This window comes from Littorina saxatilis, linkage group LG12 (genome assembly GCF_037325665.1).
Source record: "Littorina saxatilis isolate snail1 linkage group LG12, US_GU_Lsax_2.0, whole genome shotgun sequence".
NCBI classification, from domain to species: Eukaryota; Metazoa; Mollusca; class Gastropoda; order Littorinimorpha; family Littorinidae; genus Littorina; species Littorina saxatilis.
The window spans coordinates 38,860,325-38,875,968 of record NC_090256.1 but is presented as its reverse complement, the minus strand read 5'-3'; the positions used below and the strand labels follow the sequence as shown (position 1 = coordinate 38,875,968).

The following is a 15,644-nucleotide window of genomic DNA, read 5'->3' as shown; positions in this document are numbered from 1 at the left end:
AGGTGTGTTTTGTTATCCTAGAGGCACATTGTTGTGTTGTTTGTTGCTTTCTGGTGGAAGCTGTAATTGTAGGTGTGTTTTGTTATCCTAGATGCACATTGTTGTGTGGTTTGTTGCTTTCTGGTGGAAGTCTGCCTGTCTTTTATAACTGTATTGTGGTTTTTTTTCTGGTGTTTTGTTGCAAATTGGGGTGTTTTATTCATATGATACAGTGCCTTGTAGCTTTAAAAATACAAGACATTGATTTGAATGATCTTATTCACAAGGGTAAGACAGATATGGACAAACAACAGCACATCACATGCTGGCAAATAGCATATCAAGCTGGCAAAGCTGTAGCTGCTCATTTGATTACACAATCCTCTCTAAATGTGCAATCTTTTCAAAACAGGTGGTGTGAATGCCAGTGGGGCCAGTGTGTCTGCCTTGTGTGAGCTGCGTTCTGCGTCCTTCTGCTTGGCCAAGGAACTGTCGTGGACACTCAACCGTCACTTCTTGCCAAACTCCGACAACCAGAAGTTTTGCCAGTGAGTACTGTATGCCACGGGAACATTTGAGCATTACATGTATTCTCAATTCTAAAAAACCCACCACTGTTTGCCAAATTCAGACCATCAGAAGTTCTGTCAGTGACTAATCTATGCCATATGCACATGTGAGTATTATTCCATGTCACAGGCACGATTTGAGTGTTATTCTGTGCCGTAGGTACATATTGAACATTCTTTTATGCAACAGGCTTGTTTGAGCATTATTCTGTGCCATTGGTACATTTGAGCATTATTCTGTGCCACAGGCATGCTTGAGCATTATTCTGAGCCACAGGTATGCTTGAGCATTATTCTGTACCACAGGCACATTTGAGCATTACTTTTATGCCACACACACTTTTGAGCATTATTCTGTGCCATAGGCACATTTGAGCATTATTTTGTACACACTGAAAGAAGAGTGATGGAACCTTTTGAAATTCATTCAGTGTGACGGCAAACTTTTGTTCCTTTGAAGATATTGCTCGCAACTTAACCGGTACTTTTTGTTCCTTTGGAGATATTGCGCGTAACTTAACCTTTACTTTTTGTTCCTTTGGAGATATATCTCATAACTTAACATTTGCTTTTGTTTCTTCCATTGGAGGGGTTGGAATCAGCAATCTACGCGGTCGTGCGTGACGCAGCACACCTCGCAGTGTGACGCCGACATCCAGTCTCTGGTTGACGACGTGTCGGACATGTCAACTCGTCTGATCCTGGCGAGCGGTGCCTGCGATTCCCTCAGCACGTGCTTCATGCAGGAAGCCTACTATCATATCAACCAGTTCTCTGTGGCCGTCTCCACATACACCATCGACAAGGATGTCAACAAGCTCTGTGTGTAAGTGTCAGCTTCAGACGCCAAAGGCAATTCTTCTGCTCTTTTTCAATGCAAATGTTTGTATATATTATGCGATTAGAGAAGTTCCTCTTTGGCCGAGGGGTGATTGAAAAAAAGCTTCAGGAACCTTCAGGAATAAAGTTTTGTCTCGTCTTGTCTTGTCTTGTCAGTCTACATGCATTTGGTGTCTCTCCTTCCGCAGCAAGAAGCTTGAGATGGAAACCGACGTGGAGAGTTTCACCGCCACCTGCAAGGCCAGCCAGCGGGCCATGGTTGCAACATCGCTGTCACGGGTCACCGATTTGGTGGAGGACGTGTGCGAGGACATTGACTTGCCAGCGCCCCCTATCTGCCCGAATCTGCCCGTGGAACAGCAGCGCTGCAACATTGGTGCCGCTTTCAGCTGCATCATCGCCTTCAACACACACCTGCTGAGTCAGGGCCCCTCCCTTATCTGGCGCGACTGGTGCACGTAAGTTGGCATTTTTACATTTACTCGAACCCCCCTTTAACAACCTTAAAAAAAACTAAGGAAATCAGGTCTTGAAAGAGAACGAGTCTTAAAATAGGGGTAGATTTACAGAGGCTTTGAAACGAAGATCTGAGAAAGGATGGTCTTAAAAAGGGAGAAGTCTTAAATTGGAGGGGTTTGAAAGGGGGGTTCCACTGTGTAGACTTTTGACTGAGTTTGAGTCTTAATTGTTTTAGTATCACTGTATTGCAGTTATCTTTGACAGAAAAAGGATATAGCTCAGTTGGTAGCGCGCTGGATTTGTATTCAGTTGGCCGCTGTCAGCGCGAGTTCGATCCCAGGTTCGGCGGAAATTTATTTCACAGAGTCAACTTTGTGTGCAGACTCTCTTCGGTGTCCGAACCACCCCCCCGTGTATACTACATTGGGTGTGCACGTTAAAGATCCCACGATTGACAAAAGGGTCTTTCCTGGCAAAATTGCTTAGGCACAGTTAATAATTGTCTACGATACCCGTGTGACTTGGAATAAGGCCGTGAAAGGTAAATATGCGCCGACATGGCTGCAATCTACTGGCCGTATAAAATTTCATCTCACACGGCATCACTGCAGAGCGCCTAGAACTGTACCCACGGAATATGCGCGATATAAGCCTCATTGATTGATTGATTGATTGATTGAAAAATAAAAATCTTATTCAAATCAAATCAGACTTGAACGTTTGAAGTATTAGTTTGAGGCATGTGGGTAGCATGTTAGCCTCCAAAATTCTGTGAGTTAAGTCTTGTCAGACTTGGCAACTGTTCACATGTAACAGGGTGCCAAAATGCACTCATCCCTTTGGAAACCAGACAGCTCTCCAAAATGCACTGTTGTCTCACAGCCAATGAGCTTTGAGCTATAAATAGCTGAGTGCTCAAAGCAGACAACCTCTTCAGAGCTACTGTGACATTGGTAACAACTTTGTCGTCCTGGTTTTGTCAAGAAAATGCAACCCCTAGGGTGAAAATAACTCTACGATATATCAGTTAATAAAATCTAGGAAAACACTGGAGGTGACGCTGTCGTTTTGCGTTTTCGTTACATCAATTCTGTAGCTTACGAACAGAATTCCAATTTGCTGTGTTGCAAATCATGCAACAAATGCAACTGGTGCCCATTCCTGTAAATGATGAGTAAACTCTATTTTGATGAAGTAATTAGAAGATTCCATTTTATTAATACCCGTTGTTATAGCTTTGTTAGAGTTACCTAGTTTCTGGGATGGTCTCATATGTTGTGTGAACATGCTGCAGATCCCTGGAGCACACAATCCGCTGCGCAGCATTCAACACGTCTAGCTGCGACCGGGATGAGAGCAGCGTGCAGTCCGTCATGAACGCACTGGACGCCCTGCGGGAGGAGGCCGGCTATCGCTGCCCCTGGCTGACCCCTGACCTCTGCACACGCAACACACCCTGTCCCGCACAGGACGCCGGCTGTGACGTCGACCTTCAGGTCAACCTCCTCAACAGACCTCTGGACAATGTGTGCACGTGAGTTTGGGATTCTTTGCTTTTTCAGGGTTTTTTTCTAACTGTGTTTGTGGGTGCGGGCTTCTTATTTATGTCTCTTTTCTTCCCCTGGAGATGAAAGGGCTACTGGCATGGGAAGAGAGTTTAAGTCTTCTTTGATTTAGGTGTGTGTACTTGTTTGTGAGAGGGGGGGGGGGGGTGTGATACTTTTGCTTTAAACAGTGTTTTATTTACATTCATTTTTTACAAACCAATGAAATCTAGTAAACAACGAACGAGAACACCAATTTTAACTTATAAATGTGCTCTTGGAGACAAGATAATGAATTAAAGTGGTGGACAATTTTGTGAATGCATAATATTCAAACCAATGATAACAAACAAGGACAAAAACAAAGGGGTGTGACTTTTCTTTTCTACAAAATCAATGGAGGGGTGGCAAGGCTGTTCCCAAGGCTTCATTTCTGCTTCCTTAGATGCAGGCTATTTTTAGCACCCATCCTTTCCCCACAGCAGAGATAAAACAGCAGCTAGTAGCTCTCTCAGTGCTATGCACTGATCAGGCCAATCTCCCAGTATAGCGCGGAAGCAGTTGGGTATAACAGGAAAGCTAGCTCAACAGTGTGCAGGCTGCAGCTGTTGGTAGCCAAACTATTCCCTCTGCTTGGCTATGTTTAACTCACACTAAAACAAAAGCTAGGAACAGCCGTGGGGGCCGCTGGCGGTTCCACGGTGTGCATTTGCCACAACAGCATCTGACTCCCTGTACTGTTGTGCGTGACAGCTTCATCCAGCAAGCCAAGGAGTGCGTGACTACGAACACCATCACGTGTTCTCGGGCCCAGGTAATGGTGGCTGACAAAAGCATCACACGCCGTCTGGGAGATCTCTCCATCCCCACACTCACCTGTAACGGCTCTGAGGTGAGTTCTTACGTTTCTGTGTCATTTGTGTTATTCTGTCATCCAGGGAAAAGTGGATCAAATCTGAAGTGAATGTTGTGATTCTTCTTGCTTCTGTTATCAGATTTGTCCCTTTTCAAGTAGTAGGATCTTATGAATACTTCTGCTGAGCTAAAGGGGGAGGGGGGGGGGGGAGGGTAATGCACTTTGGGATGCAAGCAAGCAATAGAGGACAGATAGGCAACAGACACACTGAAAGTTGCCTCGCTTCTTGTGAATGATAGCACTTTGCTCAGTCCGTCAGTCAGAAACATTCTCACTTGCCTCTCTGACACAGCACTTAATTATTCCAAATCTGTCCAGACATATGCAGCATCATTTACTATGTACAACCTCAAATTGAAAGAAGAGCTGAAGAAGACAAAGTGGTTTAGGGAAATGAGGATGGGGGGAGGGCGATGGGTATTAATCCTTGACGAGTTAAAAAAAAGAAGAAAGGAAGGACACTGAGCTGCTGTGTCAAACATGGGACAGCGTTTTTAAACTTAGTTAAAAATGTGTCGTTGATGTGCAGGTGGCCCCCTGCCTGCTGCGAGGGAGAGCGGCCTCCTGGCAGATCCTGACCAAGCCGTCAGGCGGAAACCGAAGCACAGCGTGTAGCGTGATGACGGAAGCCACCCAGTGCCTCAACACCAGGGTAGGAAGTAACGCCACCCAACAGCAGCAGGTGGCCAAGGCGCTGGCCGCACAGCTACAGGTGGCCGTGCAAGGATGGTGCACCACTGCTGGTGAGTCGCTTCTTTCTTTTTACATTTAGTCAAGTTTTTACCAAATGTTTTCAGATAGACCAGGAATTGAGACGAGGGTTGTGATGTATTTGTGTGTGTGTGTGCACACGCGATTCCAAGAAAACTCACCTGACAGATTTTTATTAAACTTTGCATGCGAGTTCTTCCAAATAATACCCCAGCAAGCTAAGGATTTTATAAAGGAGAAGTCTCTAATTGGTTTTTTTTAAAAGGGAGGGTCCAATATATTTCAGTGCTGAAGTTGCTTTATGAATTTCCCAGAACATTTTTATGTGAAACTTTGCTTCAAGTCTTACTCAGCGCTGTTTCGTGTTGTTGCAGGCACCTGTGGGGATGCACTGGCGCTTGTAATGAATGCTGTATACGACTGGACCATCCACCTGGCCACTGCCGCCAGCTTTGATAAATCCAGCTTCTGCAGGTAAGCATGCACAACACTGGCCTTACAGCATGGTGTTGGTAGTCAATTGGAGGATTTTGCTGTGTTACCACAAGTACAAATTGGATATTGAATAATGTCCTTGTGAATCTTACATTGTCTTTCTCTGTAGTTTTCTGTCAATGTCTTTTCTGTTGTCTGTTTTATTCCAAGAGGGCATGAGCGTCAATGCTATTCTGAGGATTTACGGATGTTGCTAGAATGTATTTTCTTTGGCAAATTCTCTGAAATGGCCAGAAAACTTCAGCAATTTTCTGAAGTGTTTGGCAGTCCTTGGCATCATCTCTCCGCCACGGTGAAAAATGACAGCAACATTTTTCACGATTTAAAATAAGTTTTGAATGCCAAAGCCAAACGTCATCTCTGCAAAATAAAAGATGTCAGTTCAAGCACCACGAAAATAATAGGATATATAATGACAGGGAATGATGGTTAAAAGGAAAACAAGTTATGATAGCTGAACAGAAACAAGAAGACTAATACTTACGTACATAGACAGTTCTGAAAGATATATTCACATGTGTTACCTTGAATGTTTTCAGCACTCGCCAGGCAGTGTTGGCAGATATCGCAGTGACCAAAGAACTGTACTCTGCTACATGCAGTCTGACAGACTTGGATGGACTGGTCACACTTTTGACCGGTGTGTAGTGATCGATGCTTAACGTTTCTTACAAATGGAGAAGAGTGTGTGTGTGTGTGTGTGTGTGTGTGTGTGTGTGTGTGTGTGTGTGTGTGTGTGTGTGTGTGTGTGTGTGTGTGGTTGCATGTGTGTGAGTTTGTGTGTGTGTGTGTGTGTGTGTGTGTGTGTGTGTGTGTGTGTGTGTGTGTGCGTTCCTTCGTTCTAGTGTGCTAGTGTGCTAGTGTGCGTGCGTGAGTGCTGATAAGAGAGAAAGAGAGAGACAGAGTGATCGATTGACTGATTGATTGATTGATCTTTATTACACAAGGATAATAAATGTTGCCTCACGCATAAATGTGCGCGCCTTCGTGTGCGAGGCTGGTACTAGAAATTGTTCATTCGAAATGACAAACACAGGTCACAAGCGATAACGCGCAAAAATACTGGTTTATTAAATCTGCATATTGCGATATTCAGTAATATGTATTGTGATATTCAGTAATATGTATTGCGATACAGTATTGCGTATTGCGGTAAAAAACTAAACAGAAAGAAAAAGAGAAAAGAAAACAAATTTAATCACATATTCTTACTCCAATTCTTATGAATGCATTGACTTTAGTCCCACATGCTAGATGTCGAAAAACCTCTCAAATTACCTGCCCTTAGTAGGGTGGTAACCAAGCTAAAAGCGACGCCATAGCCGTTGCTATGGCCTGACCTTGCTCGGTTACCCATAACACCCTGCGCACCGCGTGAGCGCCAGCATCCGTAATAATCATTCTCGACTTTCGACAACACACGGTGGACGTGTCCGAATTTCGCTCTCACTTTTGGCCTTCACATGCCTGCTTGTCCGTGAGACTAGCCGGTTTCCTGTGGGTCTACCTGTCCGTCTACCTTTTGGTGAGATCTTTCCTGTTTATGTTTGGTTGAATGGTGTTAGCTTTGTGTTGAACATGCACGCAGAAGTTTTTTGTTCTGGGTGACTGTTTTTCGCCGGTCTTAAAATGGCCGACAACAAAGCTAAACTCGGCGCGAGACTGGAAGGTGGCAGAGCTCTTAGCCTGGTTTAATAACTATTCCTAAGAGTAGCCTAAGAACTTTGATTTGCCTATTATGCGGGTCTTAGATCCGTCAAACAGCACTTCTTTTTATGTTCCTATCCCTCCGAGGGTGGGTTCAGTTCTTTCACAGCTCGCTTCCCCTGTTGGGGTTAATCAGCCTTTAGGCTCCTTATAGACTTTTTGTTGGATCGTCGTCGGTGCGACTGATGGGGGGGGGGAGTAGCCGTGTGGCTATTCTTTCCCCTTTCTCTGTGTAAGAGGAATCAGTCAATGTCCTCCTTTTGGGGGGACTTAACGATGTTTTGTGTCCATATTCTCGGCTGTTTCAGGCGCGATCGGCGGTTCCCGCCCTCCCGTTTCGTCAGCTTCGCACTGTGGCCTAGTGCAAATGGCCTGTTCGGTTCAGCCCGTTTTTTGCCTCTGGTGGCTCTGGGCTGTTCTCGAGCACCCCTTCCTTTTAGGAGGGGGGGCCTGCTCCCTGCCTGCGTCTAACCACTCTGATTACCGCCGGTACTTCACAGTGTGTTACGCAGCCCCCCGCCATTGGGGGGGGGGATAGGGGGGCGCTCCTGCGTCGCACCGTCGCCTGGTGCAAACGGCCAGCTCGGTTCAGTCCTTTCTGCCACTGGTAGGCTGGGTTGTTCGTGAGCACTCTCTCCGTAAGGAGAGGGGGTCTGCTTCCTCTCTTTCTCTTCCCGCTCAGCTTGCTTTTAGCAACACTGCAGTGGGAAGTCAGCTCTCTCCCCTTGTGGGAGAGGGAGAGAGGGGGCATGGTAAGTCACAGCCTGGGTTGGTCCCACTCTGCCCTTTGCGGGCAGGGGGCTGTGTTAGCTTCCCACCCTTTCCCGCCCCCCGGGCGCGTTGGGGTGGCGGCTTTCCAGGCTACGTTACATACCCCTTCTCTGCTCCATTTGGGGCAGGGTGGGGGGGTGTCAGTGGCTCACTCTTTCCCGCCCGCTGGGCAGGATCGGGTGGGGGCTGGAGCAGCGTTCCACCCTGTCCCTCCCTCTGGGTCGGACGGGGTGGGCGCTGTTGGACTGTCTTCACAGTCTGTGCCTCTATTGTCCTGGCCCGACAGTCGTCCTCCTCCCTTATCGGGTTGTGTGGTCGGTGGGCTATAGGATTACGGCAGGTGGACGGAGGGGGGTCGGCCGTTTTTCGGTTCGTCTCTCTCCGTCGCTCTTACTGCTGCGACGAGCCACCCCCCTCCTCATCTGGGGGTGGCTTGGCTCAGGCCTTGCTACACAGTGGGGGTGCTATGTACGGCTTTCCAGGCTACCTTACATACTCCTTCTCTGCTCCGTTTGGGGCAGGTGGCTGTGTTAGCTGCCCGCGCTTGTCGCGGGTAGCGGTCGCGAAACAATGAGCTTGACTCTCTTTTGTTCTCGGCAGGGTGTCTCGCACAGTGGTCAGGGAACAATGAGCTTTGCTCCGTTTTGTTCTCTGCACGGGCTGTGCCGGCTGGCTACATGGTCAGTCGGAGGCAGAACGTACCCTTTCTCTCCAGTCTCCCATTCTTTGTGTTCACAATGATCTGCAGGGACTCGGCTTTAGTATCGCCTGGCCGGGGGTCATTGTCCGTAGCCAGCGTAGGTCACCCCCCCCCCCCCCTCTTAGGGGTGGGTGAGTGATAGGGCTACTTGACTTCGGCAGGTGGACAAGCGAGGATCGGCCGTTTACGGCCGTTTCTCTGTTTCAGTCCTTTCCCCGTCTTGGGGTTACGGCTGTGCTGGACCGCCCCCCTCCCCACTTGGGGTGGGTTGTGGTCATACCAGGTAGTCTGGTTCTTAGCACTGAGATGCTTCTCTCGCACAGCGGGTGGGGTAAGACGCGCCGGGCCCGGCTTTGTCTTGCTTCTCCACTCTCTCTTCTTCTTGGCAGAGATCTGTGCCAGTTACCAACCCCTCTTCCCCCCACCTCTTGTTCAGGTGGGCGGTTTTGGGTTGGCAGTCAGAGACTGATCACGCTTTTCATCCACACTCTTGGCGGGTTATTGGCAGGAGATTTAGTGCGCGACCTCCCCTGCCTCCCCTCCTTTTGTGTTTTACACAACTGGTGGTTAGGTTCGGACTTCTTGTTTAAGGAGGGGGAGTGTATAGGGTTGCCTACTGATTGTAGGCTTCCCATACATAGAGCGGCTGCTGTTGCAGTTTACTTTGGCCCGGATAGGTTGGGGGTGTCTCTCTTCCTTCCTCTTCCGGGATGCCTTTGGGTTTTCACAGGCTTTCTCGCAATTTGTTTCATTTGCTGAGTCTGCGGTGATTGCCTGCCACATGCCACACTTTTTGGCTTGATCCGCACCTTAGGATAGTGGTCTTCAGCCTACACCTTTCCCGCTGCTTTTTACGCAGGGGACTGCTGGCTTCGGGGTTTCAGGCTGCTTCGTCCTCACTTTTAGTGCGGAAGAAGATAGCAGGGAATTTTTCAGGCTCAGGGTCTGATCCGGACTTTTTTATGGCCAGGGGTTAGTTTCTGGCTTCTCTTACAGACCACAGGGAACATGGAGTTTTCATGATATTACTCCTCCCTCTCCTCTCTGGAGGAGATAGGAGGGCATGGTTTGGAGTTTTCTGCTTTGGCTGAGACTCTCTTCTGTGTTTTCTTATAGGCAATTTTATCCTCCTGGAACGCTCTTTTGAGTTAGGGAGGATGCCTTGGATAAGGCTTTAGCCAGGCTGCTGGCAGCTTGGGCTAGGGTCGTCACGGAGCGGAGTGGTTTCTCTGTGACGTTTTAGGCCCACACTGTTTTGGCTTGGTGTGATCTCCTTCCTTTACAAGGGGTTTGATTTCATGCTGGTTGCAGGAAGCAAGGGTCAGGCTTTTTCGGGGGTTGTTGAAACCTTCTCAATAGCTGGAATCTTTCCCTTCCTTCTTGGACCTCTGGCAGCGCATTTAGGCGCTCCCAGTTGCAAAGGGGTGTTTTGGTTCAGTGTCTCCTCCCTCTCTGCGGGAGGTGGGCGGCATGGGCTAGAGCTTTCAGCTTTGGCTGAGATTTTCCTCGGTGCTCTCACATGAGCTTTCCTTCTGCGTTTCTGCACACAGGAAAGGGCTCGGTTTCTGGGGGTGTTGGTCTCTGGACTTTCTCGGGGGCTGGTTGAGCTTTTCAAGGTCAATCAGCTTGTCAGCTGCACTTTCTTTTGGTGTTGAACCAGGTTTTTTGCCTGGTGCTCTCAGTAACCAGGCTAAATTCCGAGCTGTCCTTATCCCAGGTTTTTTACCTGGGCATGCTGTTCGACTTTGTCTCTTGGAAGGTTTATTCTTCACACAAGAGAGAATAGGGAGGCTATAAGCTCTTTTCACTGCCAGACTGGCACGAGAGCAGGCCTCTGCGGGGTCTTTAGACCCGATCTTCGGTCGGACGGTATCGATAGCTATACTGGCTCTCTAGTCTTTCCTCAAGTTTTTTGGGGGGTTCGGCCTCTCAGGTCTGGGACATGAGGGTCCTCCTCCAGAGTGGGTTCCTCCACTCGGGTAGGTGGCTGGAATCCTTTTGGATCGCTCAGGGGACTTTTTTCCCTAGCTCTGTTTCCCCCTGGACTTAGACCGCTTTTTGGATGCGTTTTTGTCTAGATGGGGCCTGCAATGGTGATTGCAGTCTTGAGGCTGTGATGTAGACGTGAATCCTTGGGCTTCTCTTTTGCCTGAGGTTAGGAGCAGTGGCTCTTAGTCTACTAGCCTTTCCTTTTTTGCTAGTTACAGGCATGGCCTGTTGCATTCGGGCAATTCTTCTGTTGCTTCTTATGTGAACTAGCTGGGGTGAGCAAGTTCTCGCTCCCTGTCAGACAGAGTATAGGGGATTCTGATTGGGTTTCACACTAAATCATTTTTCTCAGGGGAATTTCTCCCCGGCCAGCTCTGCGATCTGGCCGACTCGCTCAACAGGCCCTTTCAGGGCTTGCACAGGGGTTGGCCCTTCTGCTGACGGGTCTGGAGGCGTGCTGTTGGTGTTTTAGATCATGGGTTCTGACTCTGGTCTTTGGGAACGAAGCATATATTTCCTCCACTTTATCTGTGTATGCTCCTTTTTTGGCCCCCTTGGCCAATTGGGGATTTAGAGCGGGGGTGCAACTCCTTAGCGCCCCTCTCTCAAGCCAGGTGGTTTTTCACCTCTGTTTCAGTTTTTGGCTTTGGGCAGCTGGGCCTCTTCTTTGAGGTTCCGGCTTATCGGCTATCTCAGCTGTTTTGAAACAAATAGGCCTCTCTTCTGTTGCTCATGGCGCTCTTGTCGGCATGATCAAGGGACCTTGTTTTACGAGGTTTAGAGGCTCCCCCTTGTTTAGCGCGTGGGACTTTGTTCTACTTACTCTGGGCCTCAGCCCTATAGGGCGGTGAGGCGCATGCGTTTTTGGGGTTTGCCAGAGGATGTAGCCTTAGGGCTTTTGGTTCCGTTTGTTCACGGTTTTTGGCCAGGTTTTGGGGTTTCAGAAACCTGGTCAATATCCTCTGGTGTTTTGATTCCCTCCTCTTGGGAGGATTATCGCTCCGGGAGATTCGGATTTTCTAACTGTCTGGTTGGACTTTTTTAATCTCTTTTTTGACGTTACTGTCTTTTGGAACCACGAGCTTTAGCTCAGGTTCTTATTTCTTTACAATGGAGCGAAAGAGACGTCTTTTATTTGTCTCTCTCTAGGGGCTCTGCTACATTCATAGGACAGTCCTATGAGTGGTGCGTTCCGAACAGGGGGGGGGGGGGGCGTTCAGTCCTCCCTCTATTCCTTTTCAGGCGTTCGGGAGTCTGGTGTTCTTCTCTGGCTGGTGGTGTTCCTCTCGCCTATGCGAGGTTTGCCAACAGCTCGGGTACAGATTTTGTGCTTCTTTTATTGCCGTGTTGCGTTCTGGTCGCCTAGGCGAAGCTTTGCAAACGGCTTACTGGAGATCAGATGATGTGTTCATCGGTTTCTATCTTCGGGATATTTCCTGCACGCGGCTTGATGGCTCCAGTTCATTGCTGGTTTTAGTTGCTGCAGGGCAGGTTCTTACAAGGACATAAGTAGGTTCCCTCCACCTTTAGGAGGAATCTGCATTCATAAGAATTGGAGTAAGAATATGTGATTAAATCGAAAATTTTTAATTAAATTTTGATTTAATATAATATACTTACCCAATTCTTATAGTTAATACCCTCCCATCCGTCCCCGCTGGATTATGTCCTTGGGGGTTTGTTTGACTAATAGTCTCGAATGATTATTACGGATGCTGGCGCTCACGCGGTGCGCAGGGTGTTATGGGTAACCGAGCAAGGTCAGGCCATAGCAACGGCTATGGCGTCGCTTTTAGCTTGGTTACCACCCTACTAAGGGCAGGTAATTTGAGAGGTTTTTCGACATCTAGCATGTGGGACTAAAGTCAATGCATTCATAAGAATTGGGTAAGTATATTATATTAAATCAAAATTTAATTAAAAATTTTCGATTATTAGACATGTCACATGGCAAAGGTATCAAAAATGCATAAACAAAACGCAAGAAACAAAAAGAGAAAAAATAACAAACACAAAACAGGCAAAAACAAACAAACACAAAAAAGCTACAATAACCAAACACTCGTTGATTAATCCTTTGACTTTTAAGAAAGGATTACGTTCCTTACGTTAAAAACAATAAACACTAAAAATACTCAAGAAACTTAGCATAAATACGTTACAAACCAAAATGGCTACGTTACGGAAAATACAAACGTTGACTCATCAGGCCAAGAATACAATAACAAACTGTCATACTAAGAAATCTCTACAAAACAACGTTCCTGCGTTATTCAAAGTTACAAAAGGATACTACCTCAACTCACGTTATACATAAAAAACTCATGAAGTCATTACAAAATGGCGACCAAAATACAACACAAACAAGTAACAACAAAATGTGACCCTCCACCACGAAATGAGTCGCATGTCACCTCGCGCGGTTCTGCGCTAGGCTTAATATAAGTCCAGGGAGTGTCTGGTAACAGTGTGAGGGTCACCTTAGTCACAGGCTTATAACTCAAACAGTTTTCGCTCTTTTCTAAAACGGTTTTCATCACTGGATAGAGCATACAACACTCTTTAAGAAAATGTAAAAATATGAAAATCATGCAAAGGTGACATGCGACTCATTCCGTGGTGGAGGGTCACAAATTACCTTATGCAGTGTGTGCGTTGTCCAGAGTACCAAAACGTGTAGACTCTCAAATGAAGGGCACAAGACTATTCACAAACTTTAGATAAAACTAATGTATCCAAACACGTTACGTTGACTTTAAAAACATCACAAGAAACACTCCATTGGTTCACTTGTTAACTTTGATACGTTTACAGAACAAATATCCAAACTCTTCCGTAAAACCCTCAGACCGACTGATGAGAGGAAGTCAAACAGTAATATTTATACAAAACAAAAACCTAACATAGAATAGTTCATTTTACAGGTAAAAGGTCACCATATTGACCAACCAACAACATTCCTAAAACAGGGTTGGGTGAGACTATTATTTACAACCAATCAGTAACTGATCACGTACTTTGTGCATGCTTCTTCCAAAGAACAGTCTATTTTAAAAAAAATAGCAGGGAACTAGCTGACATTAACAACTAAAAACACGTGAGTCACACGTATTCTAAAACTTACGACGCAGTTTTGCTGCGCTCACACCAAAACCAGGACACGGAAAAGAGCACGTGAGTCTCACGCGTAAAGATAGTTAAATAACGCTCCACAAAAACAGGTCACAACAAGGTGCCATGATAAAAGCACGGTTTACTTGCTTTACACCGTAAAAGGGCTGAAGCAAAAAGTATTCACAACAAAAAGATAGGTGAATGCATGCCACATCGGCATGCACAAAAATTATGACATAAAGTGGAAGAGAGAGACAGACAGACAGACAGACAGACAGACAGATATTTTTCATGTTTTCAGCAAGACTGAAGGAATGTAAGGAAGAAGAGAGGGAAAAACACAGAGAAAGAGCGTTCTGTACGTGTGTTAGAGTTGTTGTGCAGCTGAAACACAAGATGGACACAGAGTTACAATGAGTGTATGTGTGTGTGTGTTCTTTGCCATACAGAGTTACAATGAGTGTATGTGTGTGTGTTCTTTGCCATACAGAGTTACAATGAGTGTATGTGTGTGTGTTCTTTGCCATACAGAGTTATAATGAGTGTATGTGTGTGTGTGTTCTTTGCCATACAGAGTTACAAGGAGTGTATGTGTTCTTTGCCATACCGAGTTATAATGAGTGTATGTGTGTGTTCTGTGCCATACAGGTCAGACAGGATATGCTGCCTTGTGTGGTACCGATGCTGGAACTGGCTGCAGTTCTGCCATTGCTGCTGCTCGACAGTGCTTGATTAACTTTGATGCAGATAATGCCTGCAGGTGTGTGTGTGTGTATGTGTGTGTGTGTGTGTGTGTGTGTGTGTGTGTGTGTGTGCGCGCGCGTGTGTGTGTGTGTGTGTGTGTGTGTGTGTGTGTGTGTGTGTATGTGTGTGTGTGTGTGTGTGTGTGTAGGTGTGTTTTTGTGTTGCTGTCACTTGAGTGTTTGACCGACTTTGATACAGATAATGCTTGCTAGTAAGATTTGAATCCATGTGTGTGTGTGTGTGTGTGTGTGTGTGTGAATGTGTGTTTATGTGTTTGTTTTTACATGTGTTAACATATTTGCATGTGTCCGTGTCTCTGTGTGTGTGTGTGTGTGTGTGTGTTTGTGTGTATGTGTGTGTGTGCGTGAATCTGTGTGGGTCTGTGTGTGTGTGTGCGTACATGTGTGTGAGTGTTAAAGCAGTCCATGCCTAAATAAAACAATATTGAGATGCTTATCTTTGAAACCATCAAATCTTGTTTAGCCAGCTCAAAATGCAGCACCCCCTGTTAACACACTAATTTGCCTTAAAACGTTGTTGTTAAACAGCTCTGTGAACTCTGTGCTGGCGTGCCTGGCACCAGCAGTGGGACAGTGCAACTCTTCCGACTCCACACCTCTTCTGGGGCAGTTCAAGACTCTGCTGGCAACAAACACTACTTGCACCCGTCCACCCATCATTGGCGTAAGTCTTTACTTCTTCTCCTGCATTCATGGACTGCAACTCCTCTGTACACTCATGTGATTTGCACAAGTGGGCTTTTATTCATGTATGACCACTCCCCCCCCCCCCCCCCCCCCCCGCCATTTAGGCAGCCATTTTGTGTGTTCGGTGGGTGTAAGTCTTTCCAACAGTTCATTTTTTTCTGTCTTAGTTTTAATCGTTTCTTAGTCTTTTTTAACATTCAAGGTTAAAGTGACAGAATCAATATTTGTCATTTCAGCTGACTGTCTTTCCCATAAAACTGTTCAAATTGTTCTTTCCTCAATCGTACTTCGGATGTCATTTTAAATTTAAGACCTAAAAAAAGTGAGAAAATCATGTCTTATAAAGAAGGGAGTCTTGAAATGAAGGTTATGAACAAAACAAGTCGCGTAAGGCGAAAT

The 15,644-nt window shown here is 46.5% G+C and overlaps 1 protein-coding gene across 2 annotated transcripts in view; it reads left to right on the top strand.

Moving 5' to 3' along the window:
• LOC138981893 (uncharacterized) overlaps positions 1 to 15,644 on the top strand; it is a 148,113-nt gene that overhangs the window by 83,926 nt on the left and 48,543 nt on the right. For both annotated transcript variants that reach the window (XM_070355036.1, XM_070355035.1), the window contains exons 62-71: positions 392 to 527; positions 1,138 to 1,374; positions 1,577 to 1,846; positions 3,142 to 3,381; positions 4,145 to 4,283; positions 4,837 to 5,050; positions 5,393 to 5,492; positions 6,053 to 6,153; positions 14,443 to 14,554; positions 15,087 to 15,222. In XM_070355036.1, coding sequence (XP_070211137.1) covers positions 392 to 527; positions 1,138 to 1,374; positions 1,577 to 1,846; positions 3,142 to 3,381; positions 4,145 to 4,283; positions 4,837 to 5,050; positions 5,393 to 5,492; positions 6,053 to 6,153; positions 14,443 to 14,554; positions 15,087 to 15,222 — 1,685 coding nt within the window. The remainder of the gene's footprint in view (positions 1 to 391; positions 528 to 1,137; positions 1,375 to 1,576; positions 1,847 to 3,141; positions 3,382 to 4,144; positions 4,284 to 4,836; positions 5,051 to 5,392; positions 5,493 to 6,052; positions 6,154 to 14,442; positions 14,555 to 15,086; positions 15,223 to 15,644) is intronic.